Genomic DNA, 20,948 nt, shown 5'->3' with positions numbered 1-20,948 from the left:
AGGAGACGAATAGAATATGTTAGAGACTCAATCAACCTAGGTGAGTATTCTCGAGTTTGGACCCTATTCTTGTTTTCCTTCAATGTAAAGTTCATTTCAGTGACTTGTTATTGGTACACAGGTCTTGCTTTTTCGCATTCTTGGTTTCTTGTTTTGATGCTTATTTGTTTTGTTGCTTTGCTTTAATGGAAATCTCTTCAACCAAAGAAAAAAGGACAAGGCATGTACCTTCTAGTGATAAAATAATGAACACTCTCCCCTTTCACATGCAATACGAGGCCAAAGACCCAAAACCAAACGAACTACATAAGAATCAACCTTGAATTAGGGGTACTACTAGCATCAGCAGCAAGAACATCATTAAGGAAGAAAGGTTCCATATCCAAAACATGAAGGCCCAAAAGGAAATCATAGCTCTTGGCTGCTAAGGCATCAGCAGCCTTATTTTGTTCACAGACGGTAAACATGAGAGAGAGGGAGCAAACCCGAATACTATGGAACTGCAATTTACAGCAATCACCATGAGAGAGAGATCTCTAGATTCAAGTTGTCTCCTTGCTCTCTTTATGTGGACTCACATGAACTGGTTGATATTCAAGGGAACTAACTGAATTTGAAAACCCCAATTCTCATGAACTCCAAGGAAAGAGTCGCGAGCGTTTCAGCAATTAAGTTTGTGTTAAAATACCTTTATGCCCACTCACGTGCTATGCACATGTCTATTTTAACATCTATTCGACAGATTGTCCAACATTGGCTAACAGATGTAAACACAGGGACTAAATTAGCCAAATTAAAAACACAGGGACTAAATTGGGCGAATGGATAAAACACAGGGACCATTTTGACATTTAAGCCCTAAACAAACAATGAAAAGGGGGATTCAAATTCACATGTAGACTCTAGCTAACTTGGCTAAGCCCATATTAGCTTAAGAATATCTGTTATTGGTACTCTAAAAAATGGTAGTACATTACTCAAAGTCTAATTTCTCTTCTATTGTATGCATGATTTATTTTTATTTTTTGAGTATCAATAACAGTTCACTTGTTTTATCCATCATTTGTGGACACCAAAGTCAAAATAAATGAATCCTACAGTTAATTATACTCAATGGTCATCTATAATCATGGTTTGGACTCCATGATTCTCTTCTTTTTTTTCCTTTTTTTTTGGGCTACTCCTTGATTTTCTTTTGGCAACAATGAATTTTTATTTATTTATATACTTTCCTTAAGTATGAATGATATTTTTCTTTTGATTCAAAAAAGAGAGAAGACGAGAGTTCAATGTTTGCCGTAGATGTGAAAACAAGTGCTCTTTATGATGCGAAACCATGATAAAATGATAAGTTTGAGGACATAATAATCGTAAACTAATGTAGAAGCAAAATATAAATGGGGAAACACTATATATTTCATATGAAATCATAACTTTTATTTTCAAGCGAGTTATGATTTATTAAGGGCCCGTTTGATAATCATTTCAATTTTAGTTTTTAGTTTTTATTTTTTATTTTTTGTGCTAGAGTATGGAGGAAAAAGAGAGAGAATGGAAGCAAGAATGAGAGTAAAGATGAGATTGAGAGAGAATGATAGGAGGGAGGAGTAAAAAAAGTGAAAACAAAAACAAAATACTGAAATCTATTTGAAATTGTTTTCACTTTCAAGTTTTGTTTTCACTTTTGTTACTCATCTCTCCCATCCTCCTCTCTCATCCTCTCTCTCAGGGCCAGTTTGGCATTGATGTGCTGTGAAAATAATCGCTGTCAGATTTGTTGTGAGAGAAATCATCTGTGAGATAATGTAGTTTGGCGTTTGGTAAACTTTAAAAGTGTTGTTGGTACTAATTCCCGCATAATCAGAAAATAATTCCCGCATAATCATTAAATCTAGCGCCTCTTCGAAATTGATTCCCGCATAATCAAAAAATGAAAGCACCTCATTAGCTTTTTCCTTTATAGCTTTCTCTCACAGCAATTTTCAACAATAAGTGATTTTCTCATAGTTTACCACACGGGCTGGGTTTCCCTAAATTTTAAAAAAATCACTTATCACCCCAAATAAGCTATGCCAAAAGGGCACTCAATCTCATCATCACTCTCATACTCACTCTCATTTCCCTCTATACTATAGCACAAAAACTAAAAACTAAAATTGAAATGGTTATCAAATGAGCCCTAAAGAGGTGAGAGTAAACAATCAGTATGATAGAATTCGTTTTTTTTTTTTTTGTTTTCATATATTCATTGGAACCAGATGGAGTATTTGAAAAAATAATTCAACAACGCTCGAGAATTAAACATTAATAATGAATAAAATATGATACTTATATGGGAATTTTAGAGATAAAACTTTGACCATTCTTAGATATACTATTTTCGAACAACACAATGAGACCATTTGAAGGGCAGCATTATATCATTCGAACAACAATTTACTAACACATAATTGTCACCATTGTCACTACACTTTTACACAGTAGTTATGCATCCCTGTGAAAGTTAAGTTCTTGCCTATTCTTTTAACTTTTATGATTGAACTCACGACCTCCTCCAACAAAATAAAGACTACACGACAGAAAGACTAATGGGGAAGATGACTTCAAAGATTAGAACTACCCAAGGGCCTTATTTAAAGACTAGAATTGACAATAAATTAACAAAATCGACCCCACTTTCGTCCATAGTTGTGAACATGTACATATTTTATATATGCATATATTTGGTGGCGTGGAGGAGTTAAAGGGACAGCCACCGAAGGTGACCGCGGGTCCAGCCTCCTTTGTGAAAGAGATGTGTGTCATTTGCAACAAAAGTTGAATCTTTTTTCACACACCAATTGCCAATTGGGGAGGGGATGGCACTTTACTTGATGGTGACTGGAAGCATGTTTTGCTCTGGCTTTAGGCCATTATTATAAAATACATCCACGATTAGTGGGTAAGATTGAGCTAGACTATTTCAATTAAAATATATAAGAGTTTTGTTCGTTGTTTGGTATGTTGGGACTGGACTTATTAAATTAGACAACAGTCCAACGTATTGTGTCTTATAAGTAGAACTGATAAGGAATAACTTGGACTCAACTCCAATCTCATCTAAATCGAACTACCAAACGATATGTTAATGATCATAATATTTTTCCAAATAAGTTAAATCATAAAAAATCAGTGGTGGAGCCCAAAAAACAACACCAAAGAATCAACCACTTGTCTTGAGTCAACTAAGGAATCTTTCAACCAAACTTTCCCCATTGTTGGTTAGCATTTTGAGAAGAAATGATTACTTGGGTTTTATATTGTTGATGACTTTTTGGTATATTTGGATGGAATATAAATAAAGCCTATCGTATGGAGTGGGTTAACTCAAGGGAATTTTTCAAGGTCGAGAAAGACATTAGCTTTAATTCTACTTTTATAGGGTATCCACTATTCCTATAGAAAAATGACTTGTAAACTTTAGTCCACAATATCTTAATTGCCCAATGAATTTTGATAGGTCGGTAGAGCTTGAATCTACTCTTTATTTTAAGTTGCAGCCATTGAACGGTAAAGGTGTAGATTTGCATTTGCTCAATGTGCCTTCCATCGTGTATCTATTCTATATGGATACTAACAAAATTAAGAGATATGTAGATATATTAATTAATTTATAGCTAAGAAAAGAAACAACATATAGCCAAATACTTTCTTCTTTCCATTTTCTTTTTAAGCAAAACTCATTAAGGAAGAATTCCTAACAATATTGTCACGTGGTACTACTGATCTACTCATATTATAATACATGTATTTATTTATTAATATTATATCATAAGTCCATGATATATCATTTTGGTCCTACGTCCATATGGATTAGTAACACTAATTAGTTGTGTGACTGTATTACTGAAAATAAAGACCACCATTAAGTATAAATATAAATATAAAGAAAATTGAATTATGCCTCTTTTTGCCATGTATCTAAAATTTGACTATACAATTTCTACCATACATTATCTCTTATAACCTTTGAATCACCTTCAATAATCAAAGGGGTCGTTTGGTACACAGGCTTGGCTTGGACTGGCTTGGACTAAATTTAGTACCATGTTTGTTTTATTTAATTCTAGTCTTAGATGGGATTGCTAATACCGGGCCCACCAAAAACACTTCATTAGGAGGGGACTACTAAGCCCTTGTAGAAAGGGAGAATTAGCTAGTCCTATGTTCACCAATGTATAAGATGCATATATTATATTGTAATACTAATAACATATATTACTATTATTATTATTATTATTATTATTATTACATACACATATACTATAATGTACACATATACATGTATATACATATATATATATAAACACATATATACATATAATATATATATATATATAAATACATATAGATATATACACATATATTATTATTATAATATACTCATATACACATACATATTAATATTATAATAATAGCATACATGTATACATGTATATATGTAATATATATTATATTATATATTAATGTACATATATACACGTATATTGTTATTATAATATACTCATATACACATAGATATATATATGTACATATTGTGTATATATATTATACCCATGTATGTATTATAATATACATATACACACGTATATACACGTATACATTATATATTTATACCATATGTATATATATTATAATATACATATATACATGTATATACATGTATATTATTATTATAACATACCCATATATATTATCTATTATAATATACATATATATATATACGTATATACATGTATATAATATATGTGTATATAGGTGTATCTATATATTATAATATATATATATGTATATATTATCTGCATGGTCAAGATCCTAATGATGCTTATGATGAAGCCTATAAAGCCTATGATTTGAATTCTGATTAGACTACTGCCGACAAGTTACCTGAGTTAAAGCAAGTTACCTGAGTTACTTTTGTAAACCTAAGTTACTTTTATAAACCAGAGTTACTTTTAATGTTTGCCTAGAAAAGGAGGCTTCGGCCTCAGTTGAAAGTATCAATAATATATAATATATATACATATATTATACATATATTATATATACATACATATATAATATACATATATACACGTATATACATGTATATTATTATTATTATTATTATAACATACTCATATATATTATATATTATAATATACATACATATATATAAATATATGTATATGTATTATACCCATGTATATTATAATATACATATATACACCTATATACACTTATATATATATATATGTATGTATGTACATTTATATTATTTAAAATATATAATATTATTATAATATACTTATATACATGTATATACATATATATATATATATTATATGTATGTATATATATTATATATATTATAAAATGCATATATACATATATATATATAGATATTTTTGAAAAAATAAAAAAAATTCTAGTCCTAGTCCAAGCATACACCAAACGCAGGATAAGTGTTATCCAACTTAGACCAAGCCAAGTCAAGCCAAGCCAGTCCATAAGCATAGTCCATGCCAAGACAGTCCTGTATACCAAACGAGCCCAAAGATAAGTCTCAGAAAGGAGTTTTTAATTCACAATCAATAAAAAAAAAGAGTTCATAATTGCTCATGACCTCACTAATTAGAACCCAATGGACCGCACACCCATAAGCTTACGATTTGGATAATAATGGAAGATGACAAGATCAACACTTAAGTCAATTAATTAATTGGATTAATTGATTAAGAGTTAATTAATTAAAGAGTTAATTAATTACGTTGCAATAGAATGGGCCTTAAGAATAGCTTTATTAACTGAAGGCCCATGGAGGGAGGGGGGGAGCTGCTAGAATGATGGAGTCTTAAGAAGAGTTAAGTGGGACAAATTTTACCAAGGCCCAAGGGACCCCCTTGTGCCATCCAAATGGAGAGAGAGGGAGAGCCTTAATGGGTTATATATATTCACCACTTAGCTCATCTTTCTCCCTAGGGTTTAAGTCTTGCAAAGGTGAGGAGGAAGTAAGAGAAAGCATCAAATCTCTCTTCCTTAGGCAAGCTAAAATCGGTCCCAATAGAAGTGTTTCTAGCACCACATACTTCTCGTGTATTATCTTCATTCCAAAGAGAAAGCTTGGTGTGGAGACTTTGGAGGTCACTATTTTGTGGTTTGGAGGAGAAGTAGAAGTGGATCCTACCACCATCACTTGGTGGAATACTTGGGTTGGACTTAAGCTTCCCTCCAAGGGTGAGTTTCTATCTACTTTCATCTCTTTTAATTTCAAGTATGGTAGTTTGCAATGCACATCAAGTGTTTGAACCTTAAGATCCTTTGAAAGGTTTTGCTTTTAGGCTCTAGGATTTTGTTTAAAGTCTTTCGTCCAAATGAATTTTTGATAATTTAGATGTCTAAATAAACCTTGTTTTTTAGAAAAACACCATATATCCTTCATATATGAGAGTAAGACACAATATATTAAACTATTGTCCAATTTAATAAGTCTAACGCTAACATTTATAAGTTCACTGAATAGCTGTCATGACACTTATTCAATTTAATTAAAATAGTGCGCGCAGTCCAAACCACAAAAAGTGTGGCCTTCATAGCTTTATAACATTTATTAAAACAAAGGGGACCTTCAGCTTGGGCCTAACTCTGACCTAGGGTATTTACCTCGGTTAATTTTGTTTAAAGGCTGTTTAATTTTTATGGTTTATAATTTTAAAATATTTTTTTAATTTAATCCATGTGGTGTGATATTATTGAATATGTGAGTCCCACATGTGTGTCATGTCAACAATTTAATAGACTTTTGGACAGAAACTGACGATATGAACTACTTGTGAGCACCCGTATTAACCTTGAAAACCACGAATGACGCAAAAAATACGCAACCTGATAGTTTAATTAACCTCATGGAGGTTTTGCAATAACAAATCTTTAAAATAATTGGAGGTCTAAATACCACAATTGGGTGCAAAGAGATCACTCATGAAGTATTTACTAGGGTTGTTTACCTCTCTACCCTCAAACATTCCATTGATTTCTTGAAATTCAAATTGAATTTTCAAGCTTGTGTAAGGCCCTTGCCAAAGGCTCGATTATAGCTGAAAGCAGGAGCCCAATTCCCTTGCTCAGGCTCAAGTAGGCCTAAGAATGTCCCAATTGGTATATGGTTCCTTTCTCGCACATCAAAAATCTGAAAAGAACATTCCAAGCACAAAAAGAAACACACAAAAGTTTCTACAAATTTATGATATTGCAACAAAATTTTCTGGTTCTTCAGTTCTATTACAAAGTCTACCTTCAATTTTCCTCAAAATAATTAAAATTCAACATTAAAACCAAATCAATTTTCATTCAATTCGTTTTTATTTATTTATTTCTGATTGAATCATGGGCTAAAATATTTTGATTTTAAAAGAAAAACGAGTGAAACCATTAAATTATCATTAAATTAAATTTTTACAAGGACCGACCACGCAATAAAGAAAGACCCCGACCGACAAATTTCCCGAACAACGGAAAGTAAAAAGACCATTATAACCCTGACAATTTTTGACAATTCTCAGATCCTCTGCAGCTTCTCGCCCTTGACGACCGGGTTGGCCTTGGCGATCTGCTCCTTCCCCATCGCTCTGAAGTCGAACCCGCACGCGTGCTGCTCCGGGTACCGGTGGGTCCCACAGAACGTCATCCCGCACCTGCACTTGAACCCCGTCAGCCCCACGCGCCGCCTGCACGTCATGCACTTGTTCGCCTGCCCCGCTGCCGGCACCTCCTCCACGTCCTTCTCCTCTTCCTCCTTCGTTTCCACCACGCGCTCCACCCGCGCGTCGTGCGACGGCGACGCAGAGATCAGCGGAGACAAGAACGAGTGGGAGGAAGAGGAGGCAGAGGCGGATGAGATTAAGGTTTGGTTGAGAGCGAGCGTCTGTTGTTCCTTGAGCTGCAAGTCACGGTAGCATTTGGAACACAAGTTCTGCGTCGTTGGGCTTCCAAAGAAGCCGCAGTTGTTGACGCATAGTTGCGGAGCCTGGCACCGATGTTCTTCCGCCATCTCGATTTCGATTTCTGCAACCACAGGAAAAAGAAAAACTATTTAATTTTCTATGGAAAATATCCGATCCCTGTCAACTTTTCCCGTGAACCAAACAGATCCTTGCCTATTCAAACAGAAGAGAAACAAATCAATCAAACAATAACCTGTATGGATGATTTGATTTCGTTAATGCTCTGCGAAAGAGAATTAAGAAGGCAAATTCAAAATCCGAATGTTCGTAGACGATTCTTGGGGGAGAACTAGAGAATCTGGAAGGGTGAATAAATATATTGAGGGAGAGAGAGGAAACCCAAACGAACCAGGAAAGAAGAGAAAAAGGAAATGAGGCGGTTCCTTGGGATTGGGATTCCTGGTCCTCAAAGGAAAGAAAATTCCAGAGAGCTTCTTTCTCTCTTCTCTCTCCTTTCTTTTTTTGTTTTTTTTGTTTTCTTTTTCTTTCTAATTTTCTTTCCTACCAAACGCTGGTTTATCTGTTGAATCTGCCTGGCGGTTTCTTATTAATGCGCGTAAAATAGACAAAAAAGGGGTTTTACTAAGGCCATTCAAAAAATTTCAAATCAGTAATTAAATATCGATTGTCTTTCTGGAAGTCGTTTAAGCCACGCCGGGGTGTTTTTATTTTTTAATCGCCTACGCCATTTTGGACCAGCCTCGGTCCAAAGGGTAAATATGGGCCGCCCATATCGTTTTCTTGTGGGGTCCGGTACTGGTGTCGGAGTGGGTCCCGTTTTGGTTTTGACCATCCGGGTCTTGTTTGCCCATCCAAGGCTACAATTGGTTATTGTTAAAATGTCACGAGTAAAAGGTGTCAAATGGACAAGGTTATTTTATGGTGTTTACTAATTACGAATTGAAATTCTTATCATAAATTAAATTTTACTTATGGAGGATTTTTGTGTTTATTTCATATCAAGGAACTAAATAATAAGTGGGACTCATACAAAATTAGGAATTGAATTTATGATTTTGGAGGAATTGAATTTTTGGGTGGGAGGTGGTATTCTAAGGCCCCGTTTGGGATTTTTTTTATTTTTATTTTCCTCCAAAAATTCGCTTTCCTTTAAAGTTAAGTTGTTTAATATGTTTAGTAAAAATAAAATATCCTGATTATTTTTAAAACAGTGGCCTTTTGACAGCAACTTTTAGAAACAAGCTCTAGGTTGCTTTTCAAAGCTACTTTCAAAAGAAGCAGAAATAAGCCTTTAATGAATTTTTTATATTTTCAAAATACCTCATTAATTTTTAAAAATAACACCACCTCCACCTTTACATCCAACTCTGCCACCTCCACCACCACCTAACCTTTACCACCACTGCCACCACTATCTCCTCCTCCGCCTTCACCACCACCACCATGTTGCCACCTTCTTCTCCTTCTTAACCTCCACCATCCCCACCACCTCCACCTTCACAACCACCATCCCCACCACCTTCATCACTACCTCTTTCACCACCACCTTCACCTCTATCTCTTTCACCACTACCTCTACCACCACCTCTACCACCACATGACTAGCGCATAACATCATATCTATTTTAGTCATTATTCACAGTTACAACATCATCATATTAAAATTTACTAAATGATTTTGACACAACTTTTTGTACTAACAACACTTTAAAAATATTGTTTACCAAACATGGAGCTGATTTACTTTACAACTAATTATTTTCAAAGCACAGCATAAGCAACTTAGCAATCCCAAACTAGCCATAATTTCCTGGAGAATTAACCCAGTAGGAATTCATCTTTTATACCCTCTATATCCTCACACAATTTTAACAATTCCAAATTTGCCATCTATTTTAACCCAACAACGAGGACATTTTAGTACCCTAATTCCTTATGGTTAAGTAAACAACTTCAATGGGAATTCGGAATCTAACTCTCCCCAATGATTTAGTAAACAATTTCAATAGGAATCCGGGATCTAATTCTCCTCAATCCAACTCCTCCTCAATTCAATTCATCATAATCTAATTACAGATTAATAAACGTACCATTAATGCATCCGGCACACGAGTTATAGCATTACTCTAGAACCATGACCTACCTTCGAGAAAGATCCCAAATTGTTTTTCATGGCACAGAGAACTCACTCTACCAAACTCCGAAAACAATTTTTGTGCAAAGCAATCAGAACTCAATTATAGCTGCATCAGTTAGCATTTTAAACCAAGGTTGTGAATAGTCTTCCTCCTTATTTGTTCAAAAACATTTCCTCCAAATAAGATAAAATGACATCTCTCTAACAGGAAATTTCAGAACAAGGTGCCCAAATGGAAAATTTCAGAACAATTTTTATGGCACGGAGAACTCACTCTACCAAATGGAAAAGATCCCAAATTGTTTTTCATAGCACAGAGAACTCACTCTACCAAACTCCGAAAACAATTTTTATGCAAAGCAATCAGAACTCAATTATAGCTGCATCAGTTAGCATTTTAAACCAAGGTTGTGAATAGTCTTCCTCCTTATTTGTTCAAAAACATTTCCTCCAAATAAGATAAAATGACATCTCTCTAACAGGAAATTTCAGAACAAGGTGCCCCAAATGGAAAATTTCAGAACATTAACTGTGAGATTAAGTGAAACAGTAACAAGTACCAAAATTCACAGTGAAGACTGCAAGCTAACTTTTGAAGTACATAAACGTTCCTAGCTTTCGAAAGCAGCTTTTCAGCACCTAATTATTGGAAAACTAAGGTACTTTTGGTCAGAGCAATTGAATGCAACCTCAACTCAGAGATTACTTGATGCATGGAGCTATGCAACACCTACGATGTATGCATTCCATGAGTCTTGTTGCTGAAAATGTTTAATCTCTTCATACTTAATGTCACGCCCGACACCAAAACCCTCTGTTTTTCTGATATCTCTGCTGTCTTGCATCTTCCGCAGCCAAAAATGAACAGACTGAAATCCTGCCTCTTCTAAGCAGTCTTTAATCTCAGGCAGTGACCACCTGGGCATATGAAACAATTGCCTCTAAACGATTCAGAATTCACCACGAATACAAGATCTAATAAATATTCATCATGAAGCCTACACTCAATATTCCTTTACGATATCGATATAGAAGACCAGTAACTAGAAAAACAAAACAACTTACAGCCTCCAACTGTATGAAAATGCATGTTGAATTTTCTTCTGCTGCTTTTGGAGATGGAAATGGAGGCTAATCCTTGTCTTGCGCTCAATGATATCAAACTCAGCTTGCTCCCAAACGTACTGCACAAGCCAATAGCAATTTAAATAATTATGATAGACATATTTGCAAGTAAAGAATATTTAGTCATAGGACTTGATCTGCTCTCCATCATAGAGGTGAGACCACATAAACTATTTAGATAGTCCCTAAATGTTCTTTATTAAACTTAATGGTAATGTGCTAAAAATTTTACCCCAAAAATAGTAATCTGCTAAAAGAAAACATAGACTTCCACTTCTTATGAAATATTGTAGCTTTTGCATCTTCAAGTAACAGATAATTCACCAGCCATGAAGGGGAGGAAGATAAATATAAAAAAAAAAAAAAAAAAAAAACCCTTGGGGCTCCACGGCAGCGTTGCTTGTGAAGCGAAAAGGAAATTGGCAGGAAGAGAAGTGACAAAAATGATCCCAGGGGTAGGGTTTGGAGGGCTAGTAGTGTAACTCCTATTGAATATAACATCATGCCTATTTTTAATAATAATATGCATTTATCTAGATACTCAAGTGGAAACTTAAACAGTTAAAAATTTTATGTACACTCGTATTATACATATATGTATATATATGTAAGCTTCCCTGTGTAAATTTTTGTCAGTTTTCTTTTTCCTTATCAATTGATCGGCACCCATTCATCTCTTATGGTATACCTCTCTGGTTTTGGGACCCTAAAGTAATCAACACTCTCGAGAATGAGAAATACCAACAAAAAAAAAAAAAAACACAAAAACCCCATACCAATCCATCTGGTTGACAAAACTTCACAACATTTTGCTTTGCCTATCCATTGATATCAATTGGTCGATCAATCTGTGATGCATCCAGAACTTAAAAAAGTTCAGGCATCTGGCACAGAGGATCCCAATATCTATATATGTATGCATGTATATAGAGCTTATTTTCCATATGTTTCATATTGCTTTCCTTTTCATTCCTCTTCCACACCCACACTAAGTTTTTAATGGAGTACAAACGATGCTATAAAAGTAAGGAATATTGAAAATAACTTTTGTACCGTAAAATTGGAAAATCTCCTCTGAAGCCTTAGCTTGCACTCTGAGGATGTACCACCATATAAATCCATTACAAATATTCCACCTTTCTTCGACAAGGCATCAAGAGCATGCTTGAAATACAGAACCAGTTCAGAACGTTGATGGAGACAACAACAGCTGTAGTTGAAAGCACACACAATATCTCTCGCAGGCAACAGATGGTTCCTCAAGTATTTCTCATCATTTGAGGAAGAAGAGCCCTCAGCAAGAGTAGATTCACCTTCATCACTCTCCAAATTATCTTTGTTCTCAGTGAGTGACACCTTTCTTATCAGCTCCTGGGGCTCGAATTCAACTAGTTTGGCCTCAAGAGGTTGCAAGACATTCCCATGAAAGAGGGACATTCTGGAATATCCATCAGCCCCAACTTTATTTATGTTGTTCTCCATGCACCAATTTAGTGCTTCAACATCTAAATCCAACCCTACAGCAGTCCTTCTTGTATCAGTCCGGAGCCATTCTGCACTGTCAAACATAGAGTTAGTGTTAGGTCTTTAGACTGTGTATGGACTATGACTGAGAACTTAATTATTTTTAGCTTATGAAATGGACAATTTGCAGCTCCACATAGCGGCAATGGATACCTTAACTATAACTCAAAAAGAAGTCTAGCAACAAACCACCACACTAGTTATTTATCATAGTTGAAAGAAATTAGAACAGGTAAATGTATATGACCCCTGACAATGTAAAGAATGCCAACCTGGTTGTGCAACCACCATATCTTCTCATAACTAATCTGCATTACCTCATTAGCACTAAATCTCCATAACCCACAAGACAATTTCCAGAAACATAGGCTGAGACAGAGCTAGACTCTATATATTGGGAGGTTCAATAGCTGAAAAGTTTATGAACTTATACACAGATTTCAGGTTTTATATAAAACTTCAAAGGAGTTTCTGGGATTTGGGGGTCACAGCCAAACCTACTTCATCTTCTTCTGAAATGGCAACTAACCGCTTATAATATTACTGGCCGTGATGTTTAAATAAAGAAACAATCTTTATGAAAACCTACTTAATTCCTCAACAAATGGCACCAAAATGGCAACCATATAGCTTCTAGTTAGGTCAAATGTTCCCTAAATAGTTCATCACCTCCGTTCAGATATGTCAATTAAAAGGATATTGATGTACCTAAGAAGGGCTGTGCCACAGAAATCTTCTTGGAGATGGAGAGGTAACCTCCCACCCACATACATCAAAAAGAACTTCTGCAGATAGCTTATGTCTCCCTTTGGTGACTGCATATGAAATAAATTACAAATTAATCACACCTGAAATCTCCTCTAGAAGAACCACATAAAATTATTCATTTGGGTGTTAAGGGAAGGGAAGAAACAAAAAGATAATCAACAATTCCAATAAATTATTTTAATTTTGACAACTTTTCACCAAAAACAAATAACTGCACTAAGTTCAGGTGACTCGGGTTTACTTAATTTTTTTTTTTTCCTCCTTATCCAACTGTTTGGCATTCTTTATACTTTTCCCATATCAGCAATCAAAAATGTCATCAATTAAAATGTAGTAAGCGGGTCAAACCTGTACAGATTGTTGATAAAGAAGAAATTTTGAAGGCAAATCATTTGATGGGTACTCATCAGCTTCCTCTTTTCCATCAACCTCCTCTTCTTCTTCTTCTTCTTCTTCCTCTTCCTCTTCTTCAGAAAGTGTGTGCTTCGAAGCGGAGTGACCTTCATAATGACCATCACCAACACCTTCTTCGTCTTCTTCAGTGTAGTGAAAGGCAGCTCTTCTTGGCTGGTGTCTCTGTTTCTTGTCTCGCTTTCCCATCTCTTTCACTTTTCTACCACCGGCGCTCAACAACGCATCTATTATGAAGAGAACCTTAACTATGATATCATTGATATGTAATATTATGACAATTATTATTGTTTCTCCTTGAAGTTATAACCTAACTTATCCTTAAGTAAAACCTAAACTTAATTAGGGTATCAAGCTAAAAATAAATAAACTCAATGCATGCCTCATATTGTATTTATATGTCCTCATATTTGAATAACTCCTCATGTGGGTTTGGAGTGTCACCATTTCGTTATTATAAAATTTGTTATTAATTGTTGACAAAAGATTATTACAAGGATCTAATTGAAAAAAAGAACTAAAACTATAAAGGATTCAATTGAAGAAGGCCTAAACTACATTAACTAATTTGATCACATTCCCAACAAAAAAAAAATTATATCAAATTATTGGGTCATTATTTCTATGTTAGCAAAGGTGCAATATCACAAATTAAAATTATGGTATTAATATAAACCAATAATGATATGTTAGAAAGATAAATTAAGTCACAATATTTTGTTAATTTTTAGAATTTTAACCACTTACTTAAAGGCGGTTTTGACTACTATTTAAATTTTAAGAATTTTAACTACTCAAAAGGGGGGTTTCAAAAGGGGGGTTTTTAGTACTACTTAAATTCAAGATGAATTCTTGCCTCTCGTGAAACAAAAATAATAAAGGCATTTTACTTACTTAATTTTTTTTTTTTCAAACTGAATGCAAGGGTTACAAATAAGAGGATTTTATTAAAAAATCCATTTTAACATAACATAATATACAAAAGTATTTTTCATTAAGTTAGACCATATTGGCCCGTACGGCAATTTAAATACCCATTTTTTGATAATCAAACATTAATTTGAAGAAGATTTCTCTACCACCATTCATTTTTCGAAGTTTCTATTTATTTGGGAGATGAAAATTCCATTAAGAAAGAACGAACCTTCCCTCGTGCAAAACAGATGGACTAAATAGTATTCCGTTTTCCAAACGCGTCCTCTTGACAAAAGTAAAATTACAAGCACAATCCAATCCTCTCCTCTCTCCTCCGTTCTTAACTCTTTTTCCCGAGAAACAAACAAGTCTTAACAACGGAGAAGTAAAATCTAGGGCTTCTGCACCTGGAAACCAGCCTCCGATCCCCGATTTTCTCTTAAAATCACCCATCGGATGAAATTATTCAAACCCTAGGGTTTTTTTTCCTTACCTCCCCTTTTCAATTTCGATTTCGATTCCGGAATTTCGAATTTTATATGTGTGATCGGTCAGGGAAGAGCCACAGAAATGTATAGCAATTTCAAGGAGCAAGCGATAGAGTACGTGAAGCAAGCCGTACAGGAAGATAATGCGGGAAATTTCGCCAAGGCGTTCCCTTTGTACATGAACGCCTTGGAATACTTCAAGACCCACTTGAAGTACGAGAAGAACCCTAAGATCAAGGAAGCCATAACCCAGAAGTTCACCGAGTACTTGCGCCGCGCCGAGGAGATTCGTGCTGTGTTGGATGACGGCGGCCCCGGGCCTGCATCCAACGGGGATGCGGCAGTGGCCACCAGGCCCAAGACCAAACCCAAAGACGGGGAGGGCGGCGACGGTGAGGATCCGGAGCAGGCTAAGCTCCGGGCCGGGCTCAATTCGGCGATTATAAGGGAAAAGCCCAATGTGAAATGGAACGATGTGGCTGGTTTGGAGAGTGCCAAGCAGGCCTTGCAAGAGGCAGTTATATTACCCGTCAAATTCCCGCAGTTCTTTACTGGTTAGTTTGGTTCGTTTGTTTGTGATAGTAGTTGGGTTTTGCATTTTGTTTTCCTTTTTTCCTTTTTTCCTTTTTGTGCTTTTGCTATGCCTTAACTCTTTGGTAATGTTGATGCTAGCTGGGAAATTCAGCCTTTTGATTTAGTTGTAATGGGTATTTGTCAAAGTTGGGTAAATATTGAATGTTTAGGATTTCAAAGCAGTGTGAATTATACTGTTGTTGATTAACAGCTATTATGGTTGCAATTGGTTTTCTCATCTAGTGTTTCTGATGCTGCATTGTTGCATTGAGTAATGTTGAGCTATTAGGCATTATAATTTCTAAATGGGGAAAGCTTTCATAGGTTTACTATAAGACAGTCACATGGATGGGGAGAGCCTTCTTACGCTCATGCTTGTTGATGTCATAAATTATCTCTATTTTCTAATTCCATGTCTGTGAAATTAAAGTGGCCTTTTGGAATCTTAAGGGCGCACACAGGCATATGGTTTGCATTCTTCTAGGGAGAAGCAGAGGACCACCGATAGAAAGGTTTAAGTTGTTAATAGACTTAAAATGGGTTTGTAGTAGTTATTCTCCTACTTGGAAATATTGTTCCCTCTGGAAGTAAGAGTTCATTTGGTTTCAGTATCTTACATTATATATGTTCCTTGCCCTACCTAATTATTCGTATATATTTTTTCTAATATAATTTTCATGGTTGCTTGAAGCAGCGTGTTTGTTGCTTTCTTATTACTATCTTAACTGCTTATCCATCATTTTATATGTGTTGCTGTAGACACCAAGAAGCTGATATGAAAGTTGTGTTTACCGTATATATGTTATCAGTTTCTACAGCCATTGGAAAATCGTGTTAACAGTTATTAAGTTGAGTTTTCATTTTGATTCATCCTTTAAAAGCTAATATGTATCCACTTACATTCTTTTAGGCAAGAGACGACCATGGAGGGCTTTTCTATTGTATGGGCCTCCTGGAACTGGGAAGTCATACTTGGCCAAGGCTGTTGCAACTGAAGCAGACTCTACATTTTTCAGGTAATATAGTATCATTATGACTTCTTTTTAGAAGATATCTGCTTATCAGCTATTGCCACCCTCGAAGCTTGCTGTAGGAACATTCCCCTTCCTCTCCCACCCCCCCCCCCCCCCCCCCCCCCCCAACAAAAAAAGGAAGGAAAATTGCGGGTGCTATTACAAATATCATGTTTGAGCTCTTGTGTGTGTCATAGTTTGAAGAATGTGATACTGTTCACACGTGAATGTCTGCTATATTGCACTGTATGGATTGATTCTCTCTAATAGAAAGCACAGGATCGTATAAAGTCAAGTTGCCCCAAGGGGTGTTTAGATGGTATCGAAGTAATCCGTTCCTTATTGAGGGACCATAGATATCTTCTCTCTATCTTCTTTTTTTGGTCGTATATCTCTCTGTCTTTCAGTGAGAACTTTAACCCTAACTCAGAAAAAAATAGATTGTATTTTGATTGAAATGATAACCTTGTAACTTATGACGGCCAAGCCATCAAGTGCTCGAATTGTCTGCATGAGCCCCCTTTCTTTGAGGTGTTCTCCGAGTGCCTTATTCTGAGACCTGTGCTTCATCATTTTGTGTAACAAATCCAGCAAGTATCCTTGAATTGGAAATATTATGCTTATGCTTCCTTATTTGTGTTCCCATTTTATTTCCATATTGATGTCCTTTATGGTTTTTAATCTGTAATTTTCTTCTGGTAGTATTTCTTCTTCAGACCTGGTTTCAAAGTGGATGGGTGAGAGTGAAAAGCTAGTTTCAAACCTTTTCCAAATGGCTCGTGATAGTGCCCCATCCATCATCTTCATCGATGAGATAGATTCATTATGTGGGACACGTGGAGAAGGCAATGAGAGTGAAGCTTCTAGACGAATTAAGACAGAACTTCTTGTGCAGATGCAGGTATTTTTTTGTTTTGTGGGAAGTAGCGGGGTAAATTCTTAAGGTGGCTTGGCTATTCTTATGAGGCCTTCGAATTTCTAATATTTTAGTTATCACTTCAAAGTGAACTTTGAAAGTATTTGGTTAAGGAAACACTTAATTTATTGTTTGTAAGTAACTGAAGGAAACTTGTAGACTAGCTGAGGCTAGATAAGGGTTTTTTTGGCTGGTTTACTGAAATAATATATGTTATGTTTACTCTCTGTTCATCATCAGCCAATTTTAGTCATAAAACTAGATTTTGTTGGATTAGAGGTACTGAAATTGCCTTGGCACTTTTCTGTTATGCACTTATCTCTGTATGTATATGTTATATAGAAATTAGAATAATTTTCAAATGCGAATCTCAGCCGTTAGATCTAATATGGACGACTGAGATATGTAGAAGGTGTGATGCATCTTAATGATTCATTTATGTATGATGTAATGGTTGAAAAACAAGTCCATTAAGGTGCTTATCTAAGGACCGGATTGGAGAATGATTACCTAATAATGCATATATAACTCCCCCCTTTTGTTAGAGAGAGAGAGAGAGAGAGAAGATTAGAGTAATAAAAGATGCACTCTTAATTTAATATCCCCAAAGAATGACACATTATTAAAATGAATGATTTGCTTTTCCCACTTTGTTTCGTTTTTAACTCTTCCATTTGTTCTTACCATGTTTTCCTTGAATAGAGTACAAGCAGAGACATGTAGATTGATCTCTATTACTCTATTCATATTATTAGCTGTTGCTAGTGTATAAATAATTACATATGTGAGGGAGACTGAGTGAGTATCATTTTAAAGTTGATCTCCTTATACCACTTTTATTTGATTCCTATTTCATAAACTTCCCTTGTTTTAGAGTTGCATTACATCTTGCTATCTATTGTTACTCTGGAATATAGGAAGGCATTTTTCTTAAAAAAATTATTCCAATAATGTGATGAAATATAATTTAGGTCATTCCTTTTTTCGAGATTTTTTTTTTTTTTGGGATGAGAAGCCATTCATTTTTCACTGGATCTTTTCTGTGGTGTATTTTAGGGTGTGGGAACGAATGACCAGAAAGTTCTTGTTCTCGCAGCAACGAATACTCCCTATGCACTTGACCAGGTAAGGAGCAATATATGAAGTTTGTATGCTTGGCTTCATCTTTAATCCAAGGACACGTCATGTGGCTGTGGTTAACTGGTATTAATTACAGGCCATTCGGCGACGTTTTGACAAGCGTATATACATTCCCCTTCCAGATTTAAAGGCTCGACAGCATATGTTCAAAGTACTGGACATTTTCCTTCATCTTTTTACCATTTTCTTTCATTAAACAGAGTAATAAAAACAAAATATTTTTACTAACCTTTTGTGCTATGCAATTTTTTTGGGCGATATTCTGAACAGGTTCATCTAGGAGACACTCCTAACAACTTAACAGAAAGTGATTTTGAAAGCTTAGCTCGCAAAACTGAGGGTTTTTCGGGTTCGGATGTTGCTGTTTGTGTAAGCACAATACATTTATGTTTTGCATGTATCTCTGCGTTTCTACTACCTGTCTTTAGTGTTCCTTGCATTACAAGTTAATTAAGAATAACTCACAGCACTCTCTTTTTTGTTTGGTTTCTTCTGTTTTAAAACTGGCAGGTTAAAGATGTTCTCTTTGAACCTGTTCGTAAAACCCAAGATGCCATGTTCTTTTTCAAGAGTGCTGATAATATGTGGATACCATGTGGACCAAAGCAACCCGGTGCTATCCAAATCACCATGCAGGAGCTGGCGGCAAAAGGACTTGCTTCACAGGTTTGTGTACATGTTTTTGAATGCTGGATTTGATAACTCACATGCCTATTTTGGTTCAATATTTTGGTCTGGTGACTTCTGGGCACAGAGTTTGATGGATCGTTTGTACACACCAGATTGTGAAGTGATGGGAAGTTTTTTCATTATCATTTGGAGAGGCACATTTCACTTGCGATAAAAATCCAAAATTTAATTTAATTTTAAAATATTGTTATTCTATGTATGATCCATGTAAATGAGAAAGGGAATTCTGTTAAATTGTCAGAGGAACAAGTTTCAATATTTTTTAATTTTAATTTTATAAAATGATGTTCAAGTTTAAACATTTCCAAAGTAATAGTATGTGCTCATTACTGCCTTGCAGATCCTTCCACCTCCAATCACAAAAACAGATTTTGATAAGGTGCTTGCTAGACAGAGGCCAACAGTGAGCAAAAGTGACCTTGATGTCCATGAGAGATTCACAAAAGAGTTTGGAGAGGAAGGGTGATGAATTTTCTGTATTTATATATCTCATCGATCCACACTTATCATCAGTGCAGCGGCCATGAATTGTATTTTATTTACCAGTGCTGGATGGATCTAATGAATTACATACTCTGAATTAGTTTCTTCAATGAGGAAGGTGACATGACCTCCCTTTTCTGTATTCAGATGAAAATACTGGTGTTTGAACATCTTGAATGGCTTGTTTTCAAATTGTGTAAAGGACAGTTGAAAAAATATTGCTTCAGAATGTTGATACATCAATAATGTTTGTCGTCCCCATTGGTAATTTCTTCTTATTTTCGTGAAACTAATTGTGCGGTTGGCATCTAAGTGTTTTGACTTTCAGATATCCTTACAATTACTTGTGATTACTGTCAAAATTCATCTAGATAGGATTGGATGGTTGGAGGGGGTTACTTTTGAAGTGACCGTTGTCTATTTGTAGTTAAATTCATTTCTTTTGCTTTTAGTATCTTCTTTTGTATGTTTACACATTGTTTCTTTAGTATTGTGATTTGGGAAGTTGAGAACTTGGTTACCAGTTTGTGTCCGAATTCCTGTTAGTTGCATAACTGGCATTCTTCTGGTCCCCTAGCAAACCTGTTTCTCAGTTGATCTTGCGTACCTTTCATGGATATGTCTTTCAGGAGTGGATGCGCCTTTCGGAGGACTTGGATATTTTATCTGGCAGAGTTCTGTGACCTGGGATTCATGCCACCCTTCCCGTTTTAACTTCTCCTTTTTCCTCCTTTTCCCTTTCCTACATCCTTTGGTACGGAGCAGGCTGGATTTTTGACATTA

General features: G+C 35.4%; 3 protein-coding genes across 4 annotated transcripts; 1 reads left to right on the top strand and 2 right to left on the bottom strand.

Moving 5' to 3' along the window:
* Nucleotides 1-7,437: 7,437 nt before the first annotated feature.
* Nucleotides 7,438-8,541, bottom strand: LOC117629523 (zinc finger A20 and AN1 domain-containing stress-associated protein 3-like). The gene is made up of 2 exons (XM_034362028.1): nucleotides 8,215-8,541; nucleotides 7,438-8,082 (listed from the first exon to the last, which is right to left on the bottom strand). The coding sequence occupies exon 2, from the start codon at nucleotides 8,066-8,068 to the stop codon at nucleotides 7,577-7,579; it is 492 nt and encodes a 163-aa protein (XP_034217919.1). The 5' UTR covers nucleotides 8,069-8,082; nucleotides 8,215-8,541; the 3' UTR covers nucleotides 7,438-7,576.
* A 2,064-nt stretch (nucleotides 8,542-10,605) lies between these two features.
* LOC117629663 lies at nucleotides 10,606-14,201 on the bottom strand. Of its 2 annotated transcripts, XM_034362230.1 has the most exons (5): nucleotides 13,885-14,201; nucleotides 13,477-13,583; nucleotides 12,298-12,802; nucleotides 11,185-11,303; nucleotides 10,606-11,037 (listed from the first exon to the last, which is right to left on the bottom strand). In XM_034362230.1, the coding sequence occupies exons 1-5, from the start codon at nucleotides 14,134-14,136 to the stop codon at nucleotides 10,839-10,841; spliced, it is 1,182 nt and encodes a 393-aa protein (XP_034218121.1). In that variant the 5' UTR covers nucleotides 14,137-14,201; the 3' UTR covers nucleotides 10,606-10,838. The 2 variants fall into 2 exon arrangements, with proteins under 2 accessions (XP_034218121.1, XP_034218122.1); XM_034362231.1 differs by lacking the exon at nucleotides 13,477-13,583 and having other exon boundaries at nucleotides 13,885-14,179.
* Nucleotides 14,202-15,015: 814 nt separating this feature from the next.
* On the top strand, nucleotides 15,016-20,433 carry LOC117630777 (protein SUPPRESSOR OF K(+) TRANSPORT GROWTH DEFECT 1). Its single transcript, XM_034363553.1, has 8 exons — nucleotides 15,016-15,904; nucleotides 16,834-16,939; nucleotides 17,639-17,837; nucleotides 18,909-18,977; nucleotides 19,069-19,143; nucleotides 19,263-19,361; nucleotides 19,503-19,658; nucleotides 20,023-20,433. Exons 1-8 carry the CDS (start codon nucleotides 15,433-15,435, stop codon nucleotides 20,146-20,148), a joined length of 1,302 nt encoding a protein of 433 aa, XP_034219444.1. The 5' UTR covers nucleotides 15,016-15,432; the 3' UTR covers nucleotides 20,149-20,433.
* Nucleotides 20,434-20,948: the final 515 nt, after the last annotated feature.

Source organism: Prunus dulcis, chromosome 6 (assembly GCF_902201215.1).
Source record: "Prunus dulcis chromosome 6, ALMONDv2, whole genome shotgun sequence".
In the NCBI taxonomy this organism is placed as follows: Eukaryota; Viridiplantae; Streptophyta; class Magnoliopsida; order Rosales; family Rosaceae; genus Prunus; species Prunus dulcis.
The sequence above is the reverse complement of the archived record's forward strand: the minus strand, read 5'-3'. Positions and strand labels throughout refer to the sequence as shown.